This window comes from Gadus morhua, chromosome 6, assembly GCF_902167405.1.
Source record: "Gadus morhua chromosome 6, gadMor3.0, whole genome shotgun sequence".
Lineage (NCBI taxonomy): Eukaryota > Metazoa > Chordata > Actinopteri > Gadiformes > Gadidae > Gadus > Gadus morhua.
In genome coordinates, this window is record NC_044053.1 from 25,553,404 (window position 1) to 25,576,594 (window position 23,191).

The following is a 23,191-nucleotide window of genomic DNA, read 5'->3' on the forward strand; positions in this document are numbered from 1 at the left end:
GAGTGCCAAAAGTCACGTGACAAATAAATGTCCTGTGATTCACACTACACAACAGCAGGTGGCGCTGTTAAGTCAGTTTAAGGCCGCCAGGACGATCTTTTTTTCTCCCCAAAATCTTTATTTGATGCCGGCCAACCGTGTGTGGATTCTATGGAAAGCCAAGAAGGCCACTAACTGGCCCTAGAAGGGACGCGGTAAAAGTGCTAAACCGCACGGAAACCGTACGGAATCCGTGCGGTTTGGCAGGAACAACGCCACCTGTTGTTTTGTAGTGTGAATCACAGGACATTTGTTTGTCACGTGACTTTTGGCACTCATTTTCCGCCTTGCTGATCCGTGCGCAAATGCATTCCGATCCGTGCGCAAATGCATTCCGATCCACGCGCAGCTTTCGTGCTCCGGTACTTTGTGTAAAACATACTGTATTTGTTTCTGAAGCAAAATGCATTAGTTTGTGAATGATGTTTTGTATTTGCAAACCACACTGAGCGTGTGTGTGAATCATTGTGCGTGAGTAAAACACGTTTTTTTACTCCATAGATGCCACACACAAAGGAACTGAATACCAAGAAGAGTCAAGCTGCAGGATTCATGCAGCTGTAGAGAGTGACCATGTGACCCTCACCAGGAAGGAGCGGACAGTGAGTCAGAGATCCGAGCTGCAGCGCAATGTCTTGCAGACTTCTCACTCTGTGTCAGTACGAGACAAACAAACTGGTCCGAATAAACAGCGTGAGACTCGGTTCGCTGAAATGGACGCTGAACGTGGTGATCTTAATGTTCATCTGGTGAGTAAAGTCAGAGATAAAATAATATATAATGTATGCATAACGCCACGGAACGCCTCCGCAGCTCCTCTCCAGACTCCCGGAATGCCACTTCTCCGCCGCATGCTACTACCAGTGTCCTTTTGGTGCTACGGAATGTGTTGATATTCGGTAGTTATAACTTTAACATACCAAATATTGACACTTTCCGTAACATAACTATTTTATGAAGTAAAAGATAAACACAGCATTTATTGAATAGTCCATTCACAGAGCCAGCAACAAATGTCGTTAACCACTGTATTGGTTGACTAATTATATATATATATATATATATATATATATATATATATATATATATATATATATATATATATATATATATATATATATAGGCCGATGAGAGATCTCATTATTTCTCGAGATAGATAGAGAGATAGATAGATACATAAATTGATAGATTTATCAAGTTTATTGCCCACAGCCCACACAATAAAAACATGAAGTTGGTCCATTTTCCATTAAACAAATGGAAAATGTATATCCACTCCTTTTCTTTACCTAGACAAATAAACTGCAGCTGGGACATCAGCTGCAGTGACGTGCAGACGAAAGGTTAAGAGCAATTCCAGGTAGCATAAGGAATAAAAACGTGAATTACAAAATTAAAATAAAACAAACAAACAACTCACAGGATGTCATTTAGTGAGACACAAAACTTTAGATGTGTGTGTGACGTGTTCTTGTGTGTGTGTGTGTGTTCTAGTATCATGATGCTGTGGAACAAGCAGTACCAGGAGTTGGACCCTGTTGTGAGCTCCGTCACGGCAAAGCTGAAGGGGGTGGCGCTGACCCAGGTTCCCGGGCTGGGGGATGTAGTCTGGGACGTGGTGGACTACAGCGGTCCAGCTCAGGTGGGCCTTTGTCCTGGACCCAACCCCTTACCAATGGACTGTTTAAAACTGTTTTTTAACTTTTATTTTTTTCTCTTTAGGAAAAGAATTCATTCTTCGTGGTGACGAATGTGATAATAACAAAGAACCAGAAGCAAGGAAAATGTGCTGAGGTGCTCTGAATTGTTCATATAATATTATAATATAACATCATATTCATTCTTTCATTATTTTTGATATTGTGATTATTGATGACATTAAAATGATATTGTATTTATAAAATAACAAAAACAATAATAATCAATTACTATTATTATTCTAAATAGTTCTAGACAGTATAGTATATGGTATAGTATATCAGTATTACATATCTAGCTATAATGTTACTTATTATGATGTTCCTGTAGGTTCCTAGGGAGGACAAGGTCTGCCAGACGGATAAAGATTGTTCGAAAGGAGCCTGGGACCAGCATAGCCATGGTACTCACTCCTCCTTCTCTGCTGCCCTCACTCCTCCTTCTCTGCTCCCCTCACTTCTCCTTCCCCCCTACTCTCACTTCTTCTCTCCTCCTCTCACTTCTTCCCTCCTCCTCTCACTTCTCTTTCTATCCTCCCCTCACTTCTCCGTCGCTGCCACTCTTATGTCATTACAACTCATCGTCTCTGTCCATCTCACCCCTCCTATCTCGTATCCCCTCTATTCTCCTCCTCTTCTCGTTTCTATTCTCCAGCCTCCTGGCTCCTATTCCCTCTCTCTTCCCCTCAGTCTCCCCCTCTCCCCCCTCCTCACCTAGGCGGCCTCCGTACAAGTTGTTTTTGTATTCCAGGAGTGCAGACGGGCGCCTGCGTGAAGTTTGACGTGAGGAGGAAGACCTGTGAGGTATCGGCATGGTGTCCTGTCGAAACTAGGAGCAATCCTCCCAGGTAGAGACCTCCCATCACCTCACCTTTCATACTCCATCCCCTCATCCAAACACCCTCACTTAACAAACATCCCTACATCTCCCCTTACATCACCTCCCCCGCCTTTCCCCATCCACATCCCCCTCACTCCCCTCTCCTCCCTCCAACTGCCTCACTTCAGCTCTCCTCCCTACAACTCACCTAACATACATACCCCTCACCTTGACTCCATCGACCACTCCCTTCCCTCACCTGATTTCCTCCCTTCATGTTCTCTACTTCCTGTCCTCAGGCCAGCTCTCCTGGCGGCAGCAGCAGAGAACTTCACCGTCCTCATCAAGAATAACATCCGCTTCCCCGCCTTCAACTACGTCAGGTACGGCCATGTCTCTTCATTCACACTGTGATGACAGCAGCACCAGCGCTGGAACTCAATAGCACAACAAAATGTGACCCTCTGTCCAAGGTTGTTGTTGCTCAGAGGGGCACAGGCTCCCCTCCCCACCAATGCAGAGCTAATATGCAGCTCTGTGGCGTGGACAGAAGTGCTTTCATGAAAATGCATGAGGAAATGACCATTCAATTACCATCGGATAAAATTAGCAATGTTCCACCTAAGGCCCCGTCCACACGAAGCCGAAACGGGCGAAACCGTTACGGTTTCGATCTATCCGGTTTCGAAGTATCTCCGTAAAGACGAAGCCAAGCGAAACCGGGTAGACCTGTAGAAAGGCTGTAGTACACAAGCCAGGCCCATAAGGGGCGCTGCTTCTGCTACAGAAACCCAGAAGGAAAATAAATAAGAAAAGAGGCGAGCATGCGCAATTCGGTCAGCGGATTCGCCGGCTTCGTGTGGACGGAAGGCCGAACCGTACAAGACCTTTGCGGTTTCGCCATGAAATCGGCTTCGTGTGGACGGGGCCTAAATGCTAGCCTGGAAATCCAGACCCACATCTAGAATGCTGTAGTAGGTAGTAAATCTGTCTAATCTGGTTTGGAAAATAAAAAGCCATTGAATTTTAAGCACTGAATATTTATCCATTGAAATAACGTGCCTGGATTTTTTGCCACTGAATTCAACACTTTTTTCAACAAATCATTTCCACTTTTATTTTTCATTGTTCAAAAATTCAAAATCAAATATTCAACGTTAAAAAAAGAGAGGAATAAACAAATAAACGCCTTTTTGTCTGTTTTTTAAATCAAAACGGGAATACTGAATAATCCAGTTGCTTGTTTTGTTTGTGTGATATTTAGATAAAACCACAATGAATGCCGGGAAAAGGGCACGTGGTTTTAAAAAATACATATAAAGACGTTTCAAACTTTCCATTGAGTCTCGCATTCTACAATGGCCAGCTTTATTGTTTTCCGTGGGAGCCGGCGACTTAGTCTGCGAGTGGACGATATGACCGTGGAGAACATCGCCATGATATTCCAGGTGGCTGTTTACTAAGAAACCTAGCTGGTCATAAAACATTAAAATACATCTGAATGACAAGTAGCCTACATATTGTACAATAGGCTACATAGAAGAAGAAAGAAACTAGATTTCTTCTTCGAAGGTTGTGCTCCACACAGAACCTCCTCACCGTCATAACGGAGCACTTCGGTGCACCAGATTGCTTTAGAGCGGTACTGATCTCGTCGTGTGTCTTTCCATTGTCAAATAGTTCACGAATAAAATCCCCATATGGTTCAAGTGCGGCCATAACTAAGGCTAAATATAATTGGACAGTCTATTGCTGGTTTAGGTGGTAGGCTCTTTTTTCTTCGCTCGCTGCGTTCTGCCTTCTGGTGTAGCCTAAAAATGTATCTATTTTTGTTTTTCTGTTTCTGTTTCGGGTTTAAAAAACAAACAAACAAAACACAAATGAAATGCCGTTTATTTGTTTATTCCTTTTGCCCTTTTTCCGTTTCAAAACCAAATCAGAAAAACCAAAGAACGACTCTGTTATTTGGTTTTTCTGATTTTGTTTTAAATCGGAATATTCAAAGAACGAACCATACACGGATTCAAAAACCAGCTGTTTTTTCGTATTTTCGTTTTGTCCAAAAAAACGAAAATCAAAGTTTCTGTTTGTTTATTCGTCTTTTGGTTCTTCTTAACAAAACAAATTGACCACTCAATATCTGGTTTCCGCCGGTGGGCGTGTCCTCGTATTGGCTAGTGTGCTTCGTTGCCCTGTGCTCTTCAAAATAAAAGTTCTTCCGTTTGATAATGTCGACAAAAATATTACTGTATTATAGACACTAGCAGACACGGAGGACCACACCACCCACAGTCAAGACTGACATGGCTTCAAATAACAATAATAATATTCATAATCATTTGAAAATGAGAACTTCTGAAGTTATGATGACTTCACTGCAGTTGATGTTTAGCCACAGTTAATACATGCAGAGTAGACCTGAGGGCTTTACTACGACATCATTGTCCGGCTCTGAACTCTGCGCTCTGTGCGCATTCACATCAAAGGAGCTGCGATCGCGGGCTGCTGATTTCCTCACAGCCTGAGAGCTATGAGGAATACAAGTGATCACAACACATTTCTGACAGCTGAAAATTGCGCATTTGTTGACCTTTATCCACTTACAGTAAACAAATATTTTTTTCTTGTTGAAAGATATTTTATATTGTTTTCATATTATTATTTACTGATGGTGTTTACAGAATGCGAGTATATTGAAAGCGAGGCTGGGTGTGCCTATGAATATAGGCTACAGTGAGGTTTTTAAGGTGCTGTAGAAGCAAATCATATCGTCTACTCTGTACAGTGACAGGGAGTGTAAAGTAACCTACTTCATTCAATATCGAATAGGCTACTGTAGCCTACACTATGTACAAATGGTTTTGCTCTTTGCTCATGGCAGTTGTGACAGTCATTTTAACGTGTCAGCAGGCAAGCTTCATTCATTCCAGGATGCATTATGCGTTGTCCTATAGCCTACTTGGAATACGTTTTGGAATGGATCTATAGTAGCGTATAGAAATTTGCTCATAACAGGCCAGCTGGAATACAAAGCAAACTCTTTGTATTCCAGCTGTTTTTTTTGTGATGTTTTATGATAGCTTAGATGTTCTTAGATGTTTTGTTAACCTGATTCCTATCCCACTCTGTTTAAGTAAAAGTGTGCTACTGCTGCAAAATCTCTTTGCTTTTGTTTTTTTCTTTTCTTTAATGTGTTTGGAAATTACTTTTAATGATGTTAACTAGATCTCATAACTGGCCTAAACACATAACATTTGTATATACCCTATACCGTTTGACTATAAGACCTCTATAAGAATCTCCTCTGTGCAACTATTCGTGTAGTCAGTCAATGATCAAACTAGTAGCATGAATATGAATTACAGTCCAAGCGGGTTAGGCAAGGCAAGGCAATTTTATTTTTATAGCCCGTTTTTACAAACAGTTTGTCTCAAAGGGCTTTACATAGCATGAGCATCATAACAACGTCCTCTTCCCTTAAACCCTCACGTCGACTGAGTAAAAACTCCCAGGAAAACCCAGGGGAAAAATTGCAGTTGGTGATGGAGCTGTGGAGAATATGTGGAAACACAGAGAGACTGCGAGACGCCAACTACAAGGTGCGAAAGGTGAGGGGGGGGGGGGCTGTACTTAAATTTAGTAAGAGTGTCTGCCTCTCTGACCCATGGGGAGAGCTGGTTCCACAGTAAAGAAGCCCAGTAAGTGAATGCTCTACTTCCCAGTCTGTTTTTAGAGATACTGGGAGTCACTAACAGACCTGCATTCTGGGAGCCAATAAAAATCTTTGATAAGTCATAATATAAATAATGACTCATTATTGTGCATTTAAAGATGTATATTATTACATTGCAGCATTATTTGGGGATGACAATACAAGACTTCCATGAATGTGCATTTGAAGGAGAGTTTGTTTTTTATTCCAGCTGGCAAATCTATATAGGCTACTATAGATCCATTTCAAAACACGTTCGAAGTAGGATATATATATGCAGTCACATATATTAATTAGAGCTGTCAAGCAATTAAAATATTTAATCGTGATTAATCGCATTAATGTCATAGTTAACTCACGATTAATCGCAAATTATTTTTCTATGCTAAATATCCCTTGATTTTTTTGTCACATAATTCTTCTCATTTTAATTCTCTTATCAACATGGTGAATTGCATCGGCTTGCCTTGTGCAAATAATTTTTTATTGATAACAACATTGGCATATACTGATCAAAACAGGACGATACAAAAAAAGAGCCTATAGTGCAATTAAACGACTGCTTTGAACAAATGTCATTTGAACATAGCAGTCAGGCTACTGCTTCTTGGTTTTGAGCCAAAGAAAAAAAAAAAAAAAAAAATCTTTTTTTTTGTTTTTATAAAGTAATTGCGTTAATCGCGCGATATTTTTTTAACGCCGTTAAAATTGGTTTGCGTTAACTTCGTTAATAACGCGTTTAACTGACAGCTCTAATATTAATATGTGACTGCATACAAATTTGTCCACAGACATGGTGACGAATGTATGATAGTAGGCATTATTGGCCCTTAACACTAATATTCAGAAACAACACTGCCTCAAAAGGATATTGGCCTAAGCAACACCAGTAGAGGCATATACTTTTCCCTGAACTTTTAAACGTTGCAAATGTGCAAAACATATTATATTTATGTGGCATTCAGTCCAATGCTTAAAAATATATCTGTGGCATTCAGTAGGCCAATGCTGTGGTAAAGTGTGCAAAGTATGAGTATGAATATTTGATGGAGTATGAGTAAGTGTTTCCTTCTGTTACATAGATAGAACTTTAACAATCCCCTGCAGGAGAAATGTGTCAATGTTTGTCCCTATAAAACAATAATGGTAAAAAAAAAAATACAAAACATGACGGTAACTCTAAAGTCAAACCGTCCAATCTGAAGGCTTTACTTAACTACTCCCCTCACTTCCACCAATGCAAAGCGAACAGAACTGAGTAGGGGAGGGCGTAGCCCAACTAGTTTGTAACAGACCCAGAGGAACACAACGCAAATTAAATGTGAACATGTATTGAGGCTTTAATAAAATCCCGGACGATTTTGAAATTTCACTCGGACGCATTTGATTCCTACCCTTCCACTGTTAAATAGCGGCGCAAGTTGTGTGGTGTGTGAGCGTGTGCATGGGTTGAATTGCGTGCGTCTCACGGAGAGCCCTGCGCAATGTTCAGCTGTCAGATATTTGTTGTAATCACTTGTATTCCTCATAGCTCTCAGGCTGTGAGCTAATCAGCAGCCCGCGATCGCAGCTCCTTTGATGTGAACGCGCACAGAGCGCATAGTTCAGCGCCGGACAATGATGTTGTAGTAAAGCCCTCAGGTCTACTCTGCATGTATTAACTGTGGCTAAACATCAACTGCACTGAAGTCATCATAACTTCAGAAGTTCTTATTTTCAAATGATTATGAATACTATTATTGTTATTTGAAGCCGTGTCAGTCTTCACTGTGGGCGGTGTGGTCCTCTGTGTCTGCTAGTGTCTATAATAAAGTAATATTTTTTTCGAGATTATCAAACGGAAGAACTTTTATTATGAAGAGCACAGGTCAACGAAGCACGCTAGCCAATAAGAGGACCCGCCCACCGGCGGAAACCAGATATTGAGTCGTAAATTCGTTTCGCTCAGTAAGAACCAAAAAACGAATAAACGAACTGAAAATTTGATTTTCGTTTTTTTGACAAAACGAAGAAACGAATAAACAAACTGAAATTTTGATTTTCGTTTTCTTGTCAAAACAAAAAAACGAACAAAAAGCTTGTTTTCTGGTTTCTGCTTGCGTCAATTATTCCCAGAAAACAGAGTAATAAAACGTACCTTGCTCTTGAACGTCCCCAATTTCTACATGCAAAATTCAGTGTACGAAATTCGGTGTTAACATCCCAAGGAAGAGCAATCGATCCTAGATGCTAGATCGTGGTCAGGCAAGCGGGAATACGAGCGTCACTCGTTAGATACCTGACTGATGCTGGAAGAGCCGGCCCTGGGCATAGGCAGTATAGGCAAATGTTAGGGGCGCCGTCATCCGCGGGGGGGCGCCGAAAACGGGGGGAGAAAAAAAAATAAAAAAATAATAATAATAATAATATATATATATATAAATACTACTTTTTTTTTTACCAGTGCCATTACTACTATTATTTCGAAATATTATTTAAGCCCACAGCAACATAAAGTCATAGCAAAGACTATTAAATAATGGAGAAGCCTTTTTTCTGGGTGCCTGCCTGGCTCGTTGCTCTGTACCTGCCCTCTTTGAGGGGGGCGGGGTCAAGAGGCGAGCTGCCTGAATCTGATCGGACCGTGACCCCGAGACGAAGAAAAAGATTAATGACACTGCATCGGAATTAAGTCCAAAAGACTGAAGCCATCCGGCGCCCAAGGAAGGAAAAGAAGGAAAGAAGAGGAGGAAAAACGTGAAAAAGATAGAGGTACAGTAATGTCAATGTGATGAAGTGCATGAAATTAATAGTTTAATGCATCGTAGTTACCGTTGTTGGGGCAGAGTGTTAGCTTGCTAGCTTACTTCGGACGAGAGCAACATTGTTTAATAATCAAAAAATAGCTGAGTCGACGTGTGTTAATGTTACTCCACCTTGAATTCATCAGGGACGTTTGGAAACTTAACGTAAGGCCTGTTCACACCTAACTTAATGTTGGGTGTTATTTTACAGGTGTCTTTCCTGCTTGTATGTCAGTTACAATGCTTTTAGTTGTCCATCCACTTTGTAATAGGGTGGTTGTAAGCATTTGGTTTTGTGTCAGTTTGTTTGTTAAAGTTTACATCAGTGTTAAAGTGCAGTTAAAGTGTATTACTGTTAATATTTCATACCTTAGCTTTCACATATCATTCATAAGCTATATATACAGTACATATATATTAATTTCACTGCACTTTACTGGTTTTTGCACTGTGGTTAGACTGAATTGCATTGCAATAACAATAAAGTTGAAAGAATCTCATCACATTTTCATTATTAGTCTCATGGATAGCACTCCAAGCATTTGTTTTTTTTATTAAAATGTAACATGCAGTTGTCACATATACTTCTCTTCTCTCTTCAGATGCACTTTTGAAATATTTCAGTGCCACCCCAAGTGACACAGCATCAGGTTCTGCTGTCCCGTCTACCTCTGCACTGCATACCATATTGTATTTATGATTCATTGCTTGTTACTTGGTTTTTAATACGTTTCGTGTGTTTAATTTTCTATCTAAAATCAAAGAGTCTCAAAGACAAAGCTTTGTAGCTTCTCTGAGTTTATGAACATTGGTAGTCGAATTTACTGTGCGATCCAAAGGGGTAGGGGGCGCCAGCAAAAATCTTGCGTAGGGCGCCAAATTGGTCAGGGCCGGCCCTGCTGGAAGGCATGTGCAAAGCCGGTTTTAGCCATGTCTTTCTTTCTTGATACAAACATTAATTCTACACAGCATTTTACACAGTAGCCTATAATTGGAAATGCTCAAAGGTAAGTAAACGTCATTAAACACTGACTGTAGCTTTTAATGGGTAAAGAAGCAACGATGGACGTAGCCTACTAAACGCCCCATCCAAATTGGGTCTGTAAAATGCTAATCAAATCAAATTTATTTATTAAGCACGAAGGTGAGGGGGGGGATCTTTTATTTATTTATGCTTTTGTTATAATGCACACTGTTGTTGTTTTTTACCCTTTTGCTGCAGTTTATGAAATAAACGACGAACTAGTGTGTGTGTGTGTGTGTGTGTGTGTGTGTGTGTGTGTGTGTGTGTGTGTGTGTGTGTGTGTGTGTGTGTGTGTGTGTGTGTGTGTGTGTGTGTGTGTGTGTGTGTGTGTGTGTGTGTGTGTGTTTGATTGCAGCGACTTTGCTGAATTTGCATGCAGGGTAAGTGTAGTGGGTTATGCCCCGTTTACACCATCCCGCTAATGGCCGCTAATGGCCGATGGACCACCGATGTGGAAGTCGGGGTGATTCGGGTGACATCGGGCTAAAAATGTATGATCGGGTCAATTTATCGGGGTAGCATTTACACATACCCGATGTTATAACGATAACATAACGATGTATGCCAGGGAAGACACCCGAAGTGCGTTTGGCGTCATTTGACGTCATTTCGAATGACGCCAAACACGTCAAATGACGCGTTTGGCGTCATTTCGGGAGAAGGCAAAGGGGAGGCTGGTTTAGACTGATATTTATTTATATATTTATTTATATTACAATAGCGATTTTATAATAATAGAACGCCGGTTCTAAATGGGCGAAGTACCCTGTAATTATAAAAGTAGGACATCCATCCATCACCCCCTATTTATACACAAGTGGCAGATTGAGGGTCTTCCTTAACACAATCTGGTCACTCACAATCGTTATTTGTCTAGGGTTCTCGAGGGTCTTTCGTGTGTTGAGGTTGCCGATATAAAGACGATAAAACACGATAAAGCGTGGAAGATTAACGAATATAGCCGATGTGCCCAGGAAAATTCCCGAACGATTTGCGATTTCTTACGTTACACTCCCGTTCTATTCCCGATTATAGCCGATTAGCCCATAGCAACACCTGAGGTGCGTTCAAGTTCAGCGAACATAGGCGAACGTTCGCAACGAACGCGTTGACATTAAACAATTAATTTTGAACGATTTTTGAACACCGTTCTAAACAAACTGCAAACGAAAAAAATGGATACGAAGGCCATGGTATTAGCGGCAGCCTCCATGTTAATGGAAGAGTTTACAGAAGAGGGTTTGCAAGTGGTCGACCTCGTCACCAGTACGGAAAATTCAAGAATAGAGGGCTACGTCACCGAAGTTGTACCCACTTACTGCGATATAACGTTCAAATCGCATTATAGGATACAAAAGACAACAGTTGAAGTAAGGGTGTAGATTGGCTATATGAAACGTTTTATCTATTGCTTTCTGTGTAGGAAAGGAGTAAATGATATCAATATAGTTTAGTTTAATGCCATGGCAACGAATGTCACGTAGCCGAAGTGTTTGTGGAGAACTACCTCTTCAGACAGTTTACCTATGTTCGTAAACGTTTGCTTGCTTATGTTCGTTTAACGGAAAATGTTTAAAATCGTTCGCGAACGTTCGCCTATGTTTGCGATTCTGAACGCACCTCTGGTAACCGATTCTACCCCGATTGACCCAAAATTAACAAACATGTTCGTTCTTTGCCGATGTTGCCCGTTGTTGCCCGATCATTGAGCATTTCTTCCCGTTTCTTCCCGTTGTCTAACGATGTTCCCGGGAAGAGTAACGGTGTTTCCCGATGCAACCACGCTATTTGCCGATGTTATAACGATAGCTGCTGATTTAGCCATCGGGCACCATCGGGGCCCACTATCGGGTAGGTGTAAACAGGGCATTAAAGGAGCATTTCACCGGTGGAGGCATGAATATGTATTGCAATTGGGTCCTATATGTAGTCGAATAATAAAATAAAATTCTACTTTGGTGCAGTCTTGACCGAGAAAAGGCAGAAAGTGACTTTTTGGCGCTTGTGGATTGAAGACAACAACTCCCACCATGCACAGCTTCGCTGGCGGCCACTCCCGCTGATCATCTCCGCCTATCGGACACCTCCTTGTTCCATCTACTAATGGAACAAATCAGCGTGGAGCTTGAACCGACGTCACTAGAGTAGTGACGCTTGCACAGAAGCATACGGCCGACATCTTCCTTTATTCTGGGTGGAAATAGTAACAGTTACGCAATTAAATGCGTTTATGTAAACATTTTTAGCGAGAAATGTGCATTTTAATTTCATAATGTTCGCTCGTTGAATGTGAAGGATGTTTGGTTTGATAGTTATGACGAAGAGGGAACGCTCCATTCACTTGCATGGACAGCGTCTCTGGTTGCTAAGCAACCTCAACGTCTTGGCGGACTATCTGCTGATCAACACTACGAATGCTGGAAACACACCAGACACACCATGTGAAGTTATTTAACCCGATTATTGTTATTTATATCCGACATTATTTAATCTAACCCGATCTAAACTCTATCATGCACCCAAACACGGCGGCATTTGGGTTTCCTACCTCGGACTCCTAAATCCAGCGCAGCCACAGGCGCGTTGGCGCGTTGAACCATTTTTGTGACACACAATGATCAAGCTTCAAGTTAAGCACGTTACACGCGTTTGGTGTGGCCGTAGCCCGTGTCCACCAAAAGCGTCTTTTTATGCGGTTTCACCCAAAAAATCGGCTTCGTGTGGACGGGGCCAAGAAGGCGAACACACGTCACCAAGACGGGGAGACAGCGCCAGGCGACTTACGCCACTATCTGCCAATGGATCGTGGATGCCTGGGCTGATATAACAGTCTCAACTGTGGTCTAAGCTTTCACGAAGGCAGGAATAATCACTGAACTGCCAGGCAACAGCAGCGACACTGACTCGGATAATGACGAGAGGGATCCGGGCATGTTGGATGCCGTACTCGCCCAACTGTTTAATTCGGACACACAAGAATTCGAGGGATTCGTAGACGGGGAATGAACTGAAAAAGTGAGCTTATTGTTGAGAGATATTGATATTGATGAGATATTGTTAATATGCACATTAACGTTTGAACATCGTTACCATGGGAGTGACCGGAGTTGTCAGAACGCTTAATAAAGTTTGACTTTATCTGACTGTTTTGTTGACATTCCCTTTAGCACAGCTCGGTCTGGTCGATGCATAACGCAACCCCAGTCAAACGTTTGACTGCAGTATCTTCTATTCTATGCGCCTTATAATCCGGTGCGCCCTATACATGAAAACAGTTCTAAAATAGGCCATTCATTGAAGGTGCGCTTGATAATCCGGTGTGCCGTATAGTGCGGAAAATACGGCAGCCCTCGTCTATTTCTTTCGAAATGGTGAACTTTTGCATGGAGCCATCTTCTATGTCAGATCGAGTACCCTCCGCCAATGTAGGCCTACTTCAGTTTTATCAACAGCCTCTGTTATCTTAGCTTCAGACGCTGTGGATGTTAGTTTCTGCTGGTGAAGTCCCACCCACTGGCACTGCTCTAATAGGTCTGTAGCGTCAGTGGGTCCCACCCCCTAGAGGGGGGTGGGACTAGTGGTTGTAGTCGTACGAGAATCATCCCCTCTTACACTTCCTATTTTCTTGTACGCAAAAATCGTCATATTGCGTCATAAAAAACAGGAAGTGTTGGAGATCGATACGGATCTCTCCAGTCTCTCCAGAAAATAAGGAAATGATGCTAGACCATTCAAAAATATGCGGGGGGTTCTAAAAATACAAAGCTTATGTGAAATGGGTGAAGTTGCCCTTTAAGAGACAAATATATTAGGGCACCAATTTGGGGCGCTCCGAGGTCCCTTTGCCTAGGTTTGGTGTGATGCTGGGGCGATCTGAAGCCCGCGGACGCTGTGGAAAGAGCGCGTAGAGCCGACAGTATTTCGCACTGAGTGGCACTGGCCACTGAAGCGGCAGCAGCCTGTTCCAGTTGAAGCACGGCGTGCCTCGGGAAGAAGCGCCCGACAGCAACCTGATTTTGCTGTCGGGCGGGGGGGGGGGGGGGGGGGGGGGTCCAAAGCTCTTTTTAAATCTAGGAATACGGCACCAACGCATCTTTTTTTATCTAACTGACATTTGATTTTTTCCGTGAACTTTGGGATGAGCATTGTCAGATAGAGCAGGAACCTGTTGATCAGAACCCTCATAAGATGTGAATTGTTTCACCAAATCATCAATTGATTTAATGACGAAGGAAATAAGTTATTGTCAGCTGGGGGCTCCAGGCGAACAGTCATTTGGGGGCCCCTGCATCTACCGGTCTCAGTACCTTATATCGCATAATGAGATACTCGATACAAGGGATGAACAAAAGTCACTATCCTACTTTCATGCAAATGTTAATTATCTATTTACAAATTGAGAATAACATACAAAACAATAAGATTAGTTATGTTGACACATTACACTGACTGTTAACCATAAGTCCTCATTTACCTGAGGGTTTCCAGTAGCTCACAGCAGCTATCTGCTGTGAGCTACTGGAAACCACTACTGGAAACCCACTGATAGCTGCGTCCAGCTATCACTATATTTCCTGTGCTCTTCAGACCTTTCATGGTTGATTAGATGCATTGCAAGGTTATTCTAGTCTTTAAATCCTTCCTCACTCAGTTGTTTTTGTTTTCCAGAAAGGCAACAACAAAAGCAAAAAACACGGTCTGCACTTTCACTGTAGACTAACCAAGACCTGTTCACCCTCTCACCATTTTCATTACTATGTAATAGTATGCTTTTGTGAATCTGCGGCCCTTGGGCCAGAGTGCTGGGTCATCCACAAGAATATGTGTGCACCTGCCCAAGACACAGCAGCTTGGGCCAGAGTGCTGGGTCATCCACAGGAATATGTGTCTCGCAGTCATTGTTATCGTTATTGTCATAAATTTCAATAACCAAAGTGGAAGAAGGAGAGTGAGAAATATTCACTACCAGTTGTGCATCATCTCCGTCAGTTTGTTGACACACGTCATTAGCATCGCTGCTGGCTGAGCCAGAGCCACTTGGAATGAAAGGAGCAGTAACGTGACAGCAAACGACGTTGACGGCTGCTCTTGATCCGCCGACGGTCCCGCTGCCACTGCGGTGGCTGTAAAACAGCTGGATAGCTTTGGCAGCTTTGAAAGAAAGTCCTGCCTTTGGTCTTTCTTTTTATGTGACCCGCTTTCGTACGATCGCTTCATGTGTCACTCGATTTATGTCTCACTCGATTTCTCTCTCTCTCTCTCTTACCGCTTACTGTTTTGAATTTGACATAATTTCCGCATACGCATGATGAGCGTGATGCGCGTAACATGGAATAGTCCATGTAGTGCAGACTGAAGGGGGGTGCACACGGAAAGATCGTCAAAACATGAGTAATAATTAGACATCCCGATGCTACTATTGTGAAGAGATTTTTATAAAAATAATAAATATGGGGACAAAATATATGCATTGGGGCCCTCTTGACCAGATCAATATTGTAAATAAGAAACTGTTCTTAATGTTTTATCGGGAAAAATAAAGGTAAAAAAAAAAAAAAAAAATTTGGGGGCCCCAAAAACCTTCTATGGGGCCCGGGGCTCCAGGCAAATGCCTGGTTTGCCTAATAGTACGGCCCGCCCCTGATTAGGCTGGTTCTAGACTTAAACCTTGAGGCGATGAACTTGGACGATTTAGGCTGGACTCACAAGGATACAATCTCTAGCAACCATAATCTTCTAGGTTAATGTTAAACTTGGCTGAATTATACTACAGAAAGCTAAACTAGGCGGTGTTAGGATATAAATAAATGAGGTTAGCTACGGCTAAAGTAAGCTAAACTAGGCTAATCTAAGCTATGCTAGTTAAACTATTATTGTCTTCCAGGAGGAACATTCTCCCCCAGATGAATGACGCCTATCTGAGAGGCTGCCACAGGGGGGATGACGCCCTGTGTCCCATCTTCCGTCTGGGCGACATCGTTCACCAGGCCAGGGAGGACTTCGCAGTGCTAGCTGTGGAGGTGGGTTTTATGGAGGAGTTGGGTCTGGTGGAGGAGATGACTCTGGCCTTGGAGGTAGATCTGATTCTGGAACTGGATCTGGAGGTGGAGCTGGGTCTGACCATGCCTTGGGTGTAATCAGTGTTCGAATAATCACTCCAGCTTCGGGGGGGTCAGCATTTTGAAACGGATGGTGTTGACGTCACATGTTTTTTTTGTTTTTGTTTTTTTAAGCGGCTCTGTACATAGGAAACTAGGTTATAAATATACGGTAGTGCTATCCCTATTGTGGTGTTTTTTACATTAAGTCATTTAGCAGACGCTTTTGTCCAAAGCGACGTACAAAGGAGATGCTACAAGCAATAGAGCCTAGTGTAACAATAAATACTATTTCACACAAGAATCAACATGCAGAACTGTAAGCGCAAGTTAAGTAGCCTAATAGCTGAATAACGTTATGACAATCAAGGTAGAAACAGAGCACTGTCTTTAATAGGATCTAAGTCAAGTGTAGTTAGCTAGCTATCCAAAAATAGTTTCTGACTAGGTTTATGAGTTGAATTCCGCTAGGTTGGTAACGTTAAGCATGAAAGATTAGGCTTTACGTTATAGATATGATACAGCTATCAGGTAGTTGCTTTTCGTTTATTGCTCATTGCTCATTGCTCTGTGAATGAAATATGAAAGAAATTACATATGACGACGTACTGTTCAAACAGAGGCTTTTGCGCACCTATGTAGTTGGACAGGTGCCTCGCAAGTTCGTTGTTGTATTAACGTTTGTTGGTGGAATGGACAGTAGGCAGGAACTGTCTTTTTTTCACACTTGAATTACATCTTCACTGGGATAATATCCTTCGCACCTGTCCGACTACAGATGTGTGCAAAAGCGTCAGATCAGAAGTCAGATTGCCGTCAGTGTACGGGATCATTTACACTTAGATTGACGAATACCATAACAAAGAGTTTAATTTTAAGGACAGCCTACACATCTAGCATCGTAAATAGATTAGCACCTAACCATTCCATGGCGGCTGTTAATCAAACAACACAATCAGTGCCGCTGCTAGCTATTTTGGGGCCCTAAGCATAACTCCTTTATGCCCCCCCCCCCCCCCCCCCCCCCGGAAAAAAGAATTGGTTTCTGCCAGTTTAACATTTTATTAAAACGCAAAAGTTAAATCTACTTTGTAAACACAGTTCACAGAACAGCCAAAACATACAGTACACACAAGTATTGGAATGTCCAAAATCTTTAATCTTAAAACCAGAAGTATACAAGTAAGAAAAAATCTTCTATGAAGCAAAGATTTACAATCAGAAACTATTTACACAAATATTTACACACTTTACTTTGTAATTATTATTATTATTATTTTATTTTTTTGGGGGCCCCCTCAGGGCTTGAGGCCCTACGCGCAGCGCGTAGTGCGCGTTATGGGAGCGGCGGCACTGAACACAATATATGCAGAACTTAAAACACCAATTGGTATATATATACTTTCTAATTTCTATATATATATACTTTCTATATACATCACAACTCCGTAGAAACTAGAAAACGTAGAAACCTTTACCTTGATACGATTAGATCCCCTCACAGCTTAGACACTTCGGTCCATCAGTGTCCTGTTCGTCGGTGTTCTTGAAGTAGTGAGCGCGTCAAGTTTAAGTTAAAGTCAGACGACGAGTTCAAGTTGAGGTCAAGCCATAGAGAAGACGTTGAAAGACCGCTGAAGACGTGTTAATGGTACAGTCCATTCAAGGGGTGTTTGAATTTTAATGTCAGTATATTACTCATAGTAAACATCGAACGCATTTAAGAAATAAGAAGACACTTTTAAACACGCAATTTGAAGAATGAATATATTATTCTCGGTACCCCCCAAAGTTTCATTTTAATGCCATTTAGGGGGTATCAAGTCTCAATCGGGACCGTCAGACCCCCCCGGTACCCCCCGTAATTCGAACACTGGGTGTAATCGTGGGGTGGGTCTTGCCGTGAAGGTATGTCTGGTCGTGGAGCAGGGTAAACTATGTAAATGTACAAGTTTACAGTTGTCAATGATGAACTGTTAATTAGTATTTAGATTGCAGCGTGTTTAGTGCTCAAATGTAAGCACATCTGCGATATCTGGTGTGATTTTAAAGGAGGGGTGCTTGTGTTGTCCCCCCTCCCACTACAGGGGGGCGTGATTGGCATACAGATCAACTGGGACTGTAACCTGGACCGCCTCATGGAGCGATGCCTTCCTAAGTACTCCTTCAGACGGCTGGATGAGAAAGAGAGCAACCGAACCCTCTACCCCGGCCTCAACTTCAGGTGGGAGTTCCAAAGCTTTGCTTCGGAAAGTTCCTCACTGAGTGAAATGACCGAGAAGGATCCAAGGGGCAGCCATGCTAAGAGCTGTTTGAATTTTATGAATGCTAAGAAAAGGTGTTTCTATGCTTTCTTTTTCTTATCTTTCAGCAGAAGGTCCACTGGACAATCCTTTACCAAAGGAAATAACATAATTCCAATCCTAGTGGCAGCAAAATTAAATCGACATTCGAATCATTCCATTCATGCAAAGAAACGATCAAATGAAATTGTTTTCATACAATCATGGTATTCATGTCGATAAATATAAGTGGATTCTCAATGGGACATCCATTTTGTTTAACTTTTGTGACTGCTAGCCTATATTCCTTTCTTATTAAAATTCCAACCTGATTTATTACTGGGTTGTCCATGTTTATAAAGCCTCCATGGAACAACACTGTCAGAAGAACGCACGTGGCGAAGTATATACGATGAGCTTTTAGCAGTCCATCTTCAGAGGTCTCACCACGGCTGACCCTAGTCAGCCGTCGCATAATTACATGGCCTATTGTATATGCAGTTGGAATATTTTGGGTTGTCTTTTCTCTTTCTCCTTCACATATTCCCTTGACCTCATGACATTTTACATCAAGTTCAAGGAAAATGGTTTAAGAATGTAAATAGCACCAGACTATTAATAGACTATTTGACCGGAGCCCTAGACCAACTGTCTCTTGTTAGGCTTGCAGTCTCAAATTAGCTTGTTGTCTCGCTTACATTTTCTCATGCTAGGTTTACATTGTCTCACGCTAGGCTATCCCAGTGTCATGCTCAGCTAACACAGTCTTACGTAAGGCTAACACTGTCTCATGCTAGATCAACACAGCTTAATGGTAGGCTAGCACTGTATCGCGCTATGCTAACAAAGTCTTACATTGGCGCTGTCTCACGCAGGTTTGCGCGGTACCACAGCGAGAACGGAGTAGAGATGCGCACGCTGTACAAAGCGTTTGGAATCCGCTTCGACGTCATGGTGTTTGGAAAGGTTGGATGATTTCCTCCTGTATCGTCTGTTTCTCCAATTTCATAATCATAATGGACTGAACTTCATTAGTGACATATTTATTTTTAATATATATTTAATATTTTTTTGTTGTTGTTGTTAAGGCAGGGAAATTCAGTTTCATTCAGCTAGTGGTCTACATTGGATCGACACTGTCGTACTACGCCCTGGTAAGTGACAGCTTGAGATGAAATGACCGATACTTTCATCCCATCACAATGACAGTGGTTTCTCTGTATTGAACCAGCTAGTCTTTATAGCACTACAAGCTAGCAAGCATTGTTCCCAAGTAGTGATTGTTTGCTTTGGAAAGCATAATAAAAAAACATTTTACCCACATACACAATGTGAAACAGTGGTTCTTGTAATTCAGACCGCTTCAATTCCCTTTTTCAGACGACCATCTTTATCGATTGGCTGATCGGGACCAGCTGTTACAAAATGGAGGCCCGACAGAACTACTCGGAGCGCAAGGTGGAATCTGTCCAAGATAAACAACAGGTAACCCCCCAGCTGATGGTTTTGATGTCTATAACGGGGTTATCTGTTGTTGTGGTGCAGCTATACCCATGTCCTGGGTCCTTGTTCCAGTGCATCCTCTCTGTGTCGTTCGTGGACGAGGACCAACTCCGCCTTGTCCGGAAGTCGCGGAAGAAGAGTCTGCAGAACGTCAAGCCCTTGTCTGTGCTCCCACGCAAGGTTAGACCCCCATACCATAGAAACCTAAAACTAGTATACTAACACCTCATATAGTGTTGTATGTTATCATTGTTGCAGTCACTAATTTCACAGCACATTAACAACAACAGTGAATATTTGCATGTGCCATGGTCATTTTACACATTCCTGCAGATCTGTGTAGCTTCATTTAATTCTAAAACGAGGCATCCACTTTTTCTTCCTTATAATTTACATTTTCCTAAAATGTTATACACATTTTCTTTTTTTGTAAATGTTTCTATTTTCACTTTTATATATTTATGTTTCATCGTTATTTGTGGCACCTAATTCCAAGAAAAAATTCAATACTTACGATGCAATAAAGCGATTCTGATTCTGAACTATAATGACACTATTTAGGTCTGACCAGTCTGTGATGCGTACCACAGGCTGTGGTCAACGTACTTAAATGGTGCCATTATAGTGGCCAGAGTCAACGGGCTTCATGACAGAATACGTCTGTTTATCATGCAGGAGAACAACGGAAGTCACCTCAGAGCCATGCTGGAGCTGCCAAAGCAAGGCAGCACCCCAAAATTGACGCCCGTCAACGGCCATGGCTCCAAGCCCTTGCCCCAGCGCGGGCCAGGTGAGCCGGTGTGGTGCCTGTGCGGTGGCTGCAGTTCCACTCCCCTCCACCAGGAGGAGCTGTGCTGCCGGAGGTCCAGGGGACCATGTATCACCTCCTCTCCTCTGTTTCATCCCCTGGTGCTGAGCCGCCCCCTGCTGGAGGCTCTGCTGCGGTACCGGGACCCACTGGGTGACCCGGCCGGCTCCACCGACGCCCTCCGCCACTGTGCTTATGAGCAGTACATCGCCTGGAGGCTCGGGGTCCCGCCGGCCGACAGCCACCCGGTCGTCCCCCGCTGCTGTGTAGACAAGATCAGGGCGGAGTTTCCCAGCTTGGACGGAGACTACAAGGGCTTCAGGCCCAGATAACCCAGATAACCCTGTTTAACCGGCTTCAGGCTCAAACAACACTGATTAACTGCTAAAGACTAACACACATTGGCCCGCTGAACAGCAGCAGTGATTTGTGATGCCCTAACAACACTAACACTATGGATTATGGAGGGATTTAATAGAAACAATCAAATCTTTTCAATTCAATTTGCCTCAGTTTTAAAGATGCTGAATTGTAAAGACAAGAAGCCTGTGGTTGTGCTGGGCAGCTCCCAGTGTCCACCAGTTAAAGCCTGTGCTTGTACTGGGTAGCTCCCAGTTTCCACCACTTAAAGTCTGTGCTTGTACTGGGTAGCTCCCAGTGTCCACCAGTTAAAGCCTGTGCTTGTACTGGGTAGCTCCCAGTGTCCACCAGTTAAAGCCTGTGCTTGTACTGGGTAGCTCCCAGTGTCCAACTGTTAAAGCCTGTGGTAGTGGGCAGCATTCAGTTTCCATCAATAGAAGACTAGTTGTACTGCGCAGCTCCAAATTCTACCAGTAGAAGACTGGTTGTACTGGGCGCCTCATTTGTGAGCCAACAATCTGTATTTATCCTACTAGGTCACTCTCAGTGAGGTACAATACAATCGTTAATATGTTGTTTTATCATTTGGCATGTTGGGCATGCATTTGTGTGTGCAAGTGCGCTCAGCACGTGTTACAATATTCGGGCAACTATCTACAGAATTGTTGAAAGGCTTATGTTATTTTGTGTTTGCATTGGTTAAAGGCCTTCTGTAACTATTGATGGTTAGTGTATCATTCATCTAAATAGGGTAATGTGCTTTCGTCCTGTTCTTTGAATAGGAGGAGAAAGTGGTTCACGTAAACTGAAAGTTACTTTGTGATCTTGCTTCTTTCTTTCGGAAGGTGGAGAGAGTAGAATTGCTAGAGCCGCAGTATTAGTGGGAAATTAAAGAGAGATGCCAACTATTGTACTTAGAAGTTGTTAGCTCATTTGTTTTCCAATTCACATGTACTAAAGTTCACCAGAATGAAGGACATAAAGTCTTTGCAGTGACATTTCTTTCTGGAAGGAGATCCTAGACAACCTGCATAAGAAGGTGGCCTGTCTGGGCATTATCAAGTGTTATACTGTATTTAATGGCCTGAATGATATTCCCAGTTCAGGCATGACTCATTGCATCATTAGCTATTTGTTAAACATAACAGAACACGGTTGGTTGTTCATCCAAATTCCCTTTAGTGCGTAGCACTTTAAGGCCGTGTTAGGCTGAGCAGCCCGTTTTAGCTGGGAAACGGTGCTTGGTTTCATCGACTATATCTGGTCAGTTCTGTCCTCCCTACAACCGAAAGGCCATTTACCATCTCTTAAGCTTACTTCCCGTGAGCTTCATATGTCAGTTTACATTTTCAGCTGCGAGAAGAAGAAGAACAACAATGATGGCAACGATGAGGAGGATGACTATGGAGTTTTTTAATAATTTGGCAAAGCGAAGCAAGTTGTGGAAACAGATATCCCTCCCTTTCTTTTGAATGATAGGTTACCTAACACCTTCTCTGAACCTGAGATGTCTCATGACATACATCCTCATTAAAAAGCCACAATTTGCCTCAATTATATCCACTTATTCGATTTTACATTTATAATGGCATAATGAATCTGCTAAGTTGAGTCTAAAACACATTGTTACTTAAAACATCTTTATCTATTAAAAAATTGTTTTTTTTTAATGGTTTTATTGTATTTTAATGCCCTTATTTATGTATGTTTACCCTTGGTAATTTCGTTGAAGAGAATGGGTCTCAGATTAGTTCTTGGGAAAAGTATGAAACTAGAAAGGTTTTCGTAAAATATTACGGTACGTGCACAAAATAAATTAAATTAAGTTTTATTTTTGAATGAACAAACTTGATTTAGTTGCTAAAAACTGAGAAAACATACTGAAAAACACAAACACAAGGGGTATGTGAGGGTGTACTTTCTTCTGAGTGCTTGCCAGGCGCCGCTTTTCACACACACAAACACACACACATACCTAGCAGGTGGCCCTACACAGGGCCGTCGGACAAAGGGGACAAAGGGGACAGTTGTGGGGGGGCCCAAGGCAGAGGGGGGGCCCATGACC

The 23,191-nt window shown here is 42.3% G+C and overlaps 1 protein-coding gene across 2 annotated transcripts; it reads left to right on the forward strand.

Moving 5' to 3' along the window:
- The first annotated feature begins 324 nt into the window (after nucleotides 1–324).
- On the forward strand, nucleotides 325–22,957 carry p2rx7 (purinergic receptor P2X, ligand-gated ion channel, 7). 2 transcript variants are annotated; one of them, XM_030357871.1, is made up of 14 exons: nucleotides 325–401; nucleotides 541–788; nucleotides 1,534–1,681; nucleotides 1,762–1,833; nucleotides 2,068–2,140; nucleotides 2,488–2,584; nucleotides 2,856–2,939; nucleotides 15,960–16,095; nucleotides 18,261–18,397; nucleotides 19,331–19,421; nucleotides 19,544–19,609; nucleotides 19,836–19,913; nucleotides 20,001–20,138; nucleotides 20,634–22,957. In XM_030357871.1, exons 2-14 carry the CDS (start codon nucleotides 670–672, stop codon nucleotides 21,096–21,098), a joined length of 1,704 nt encoding a protein of 567 aa, XP_030213731.1. In that variant the 5' UTR covers nucleotides 325–401; nucleotides 541–669; the 3' UTR covers nucleotides 21,099–22,957. The 2 variants fall into 2 exon arrangements, with proteins under 2 accessions (XP_030213731.1, XP_030213732.1); XM_030357872.1 differs by having other exon boundaries at nucleotides 326–401; nucleotides 19,836–19,940; nucleotides 20,031–20,138.
- Nucleotides 22,958–23,191: the final 234 nt, after the last annotated feature.

Coding starts and splice junctions, on each gene's coding strand:
- p2rx7 (XM_030357871.1), top strand. CDS start 670: ATGTCTTGCAGACTTCTCACTCTGTGTCAGTACGAGACAAACAAACTG. Junction 789..1,533: donor GTGATCTTAATGTTCATCTG/GTGAGTAAAGTC, acceptor TGTGTGTTCTAG/TATCATGATGCTGTGGAACA. Junction 2,585..2,855: donor ACTAGGAGCAATCCTCCCAG/GTAGAGACCTCC, acceptor TCCTGTCCTCAG/GCCAGCTCTCCTGGCGGCAG.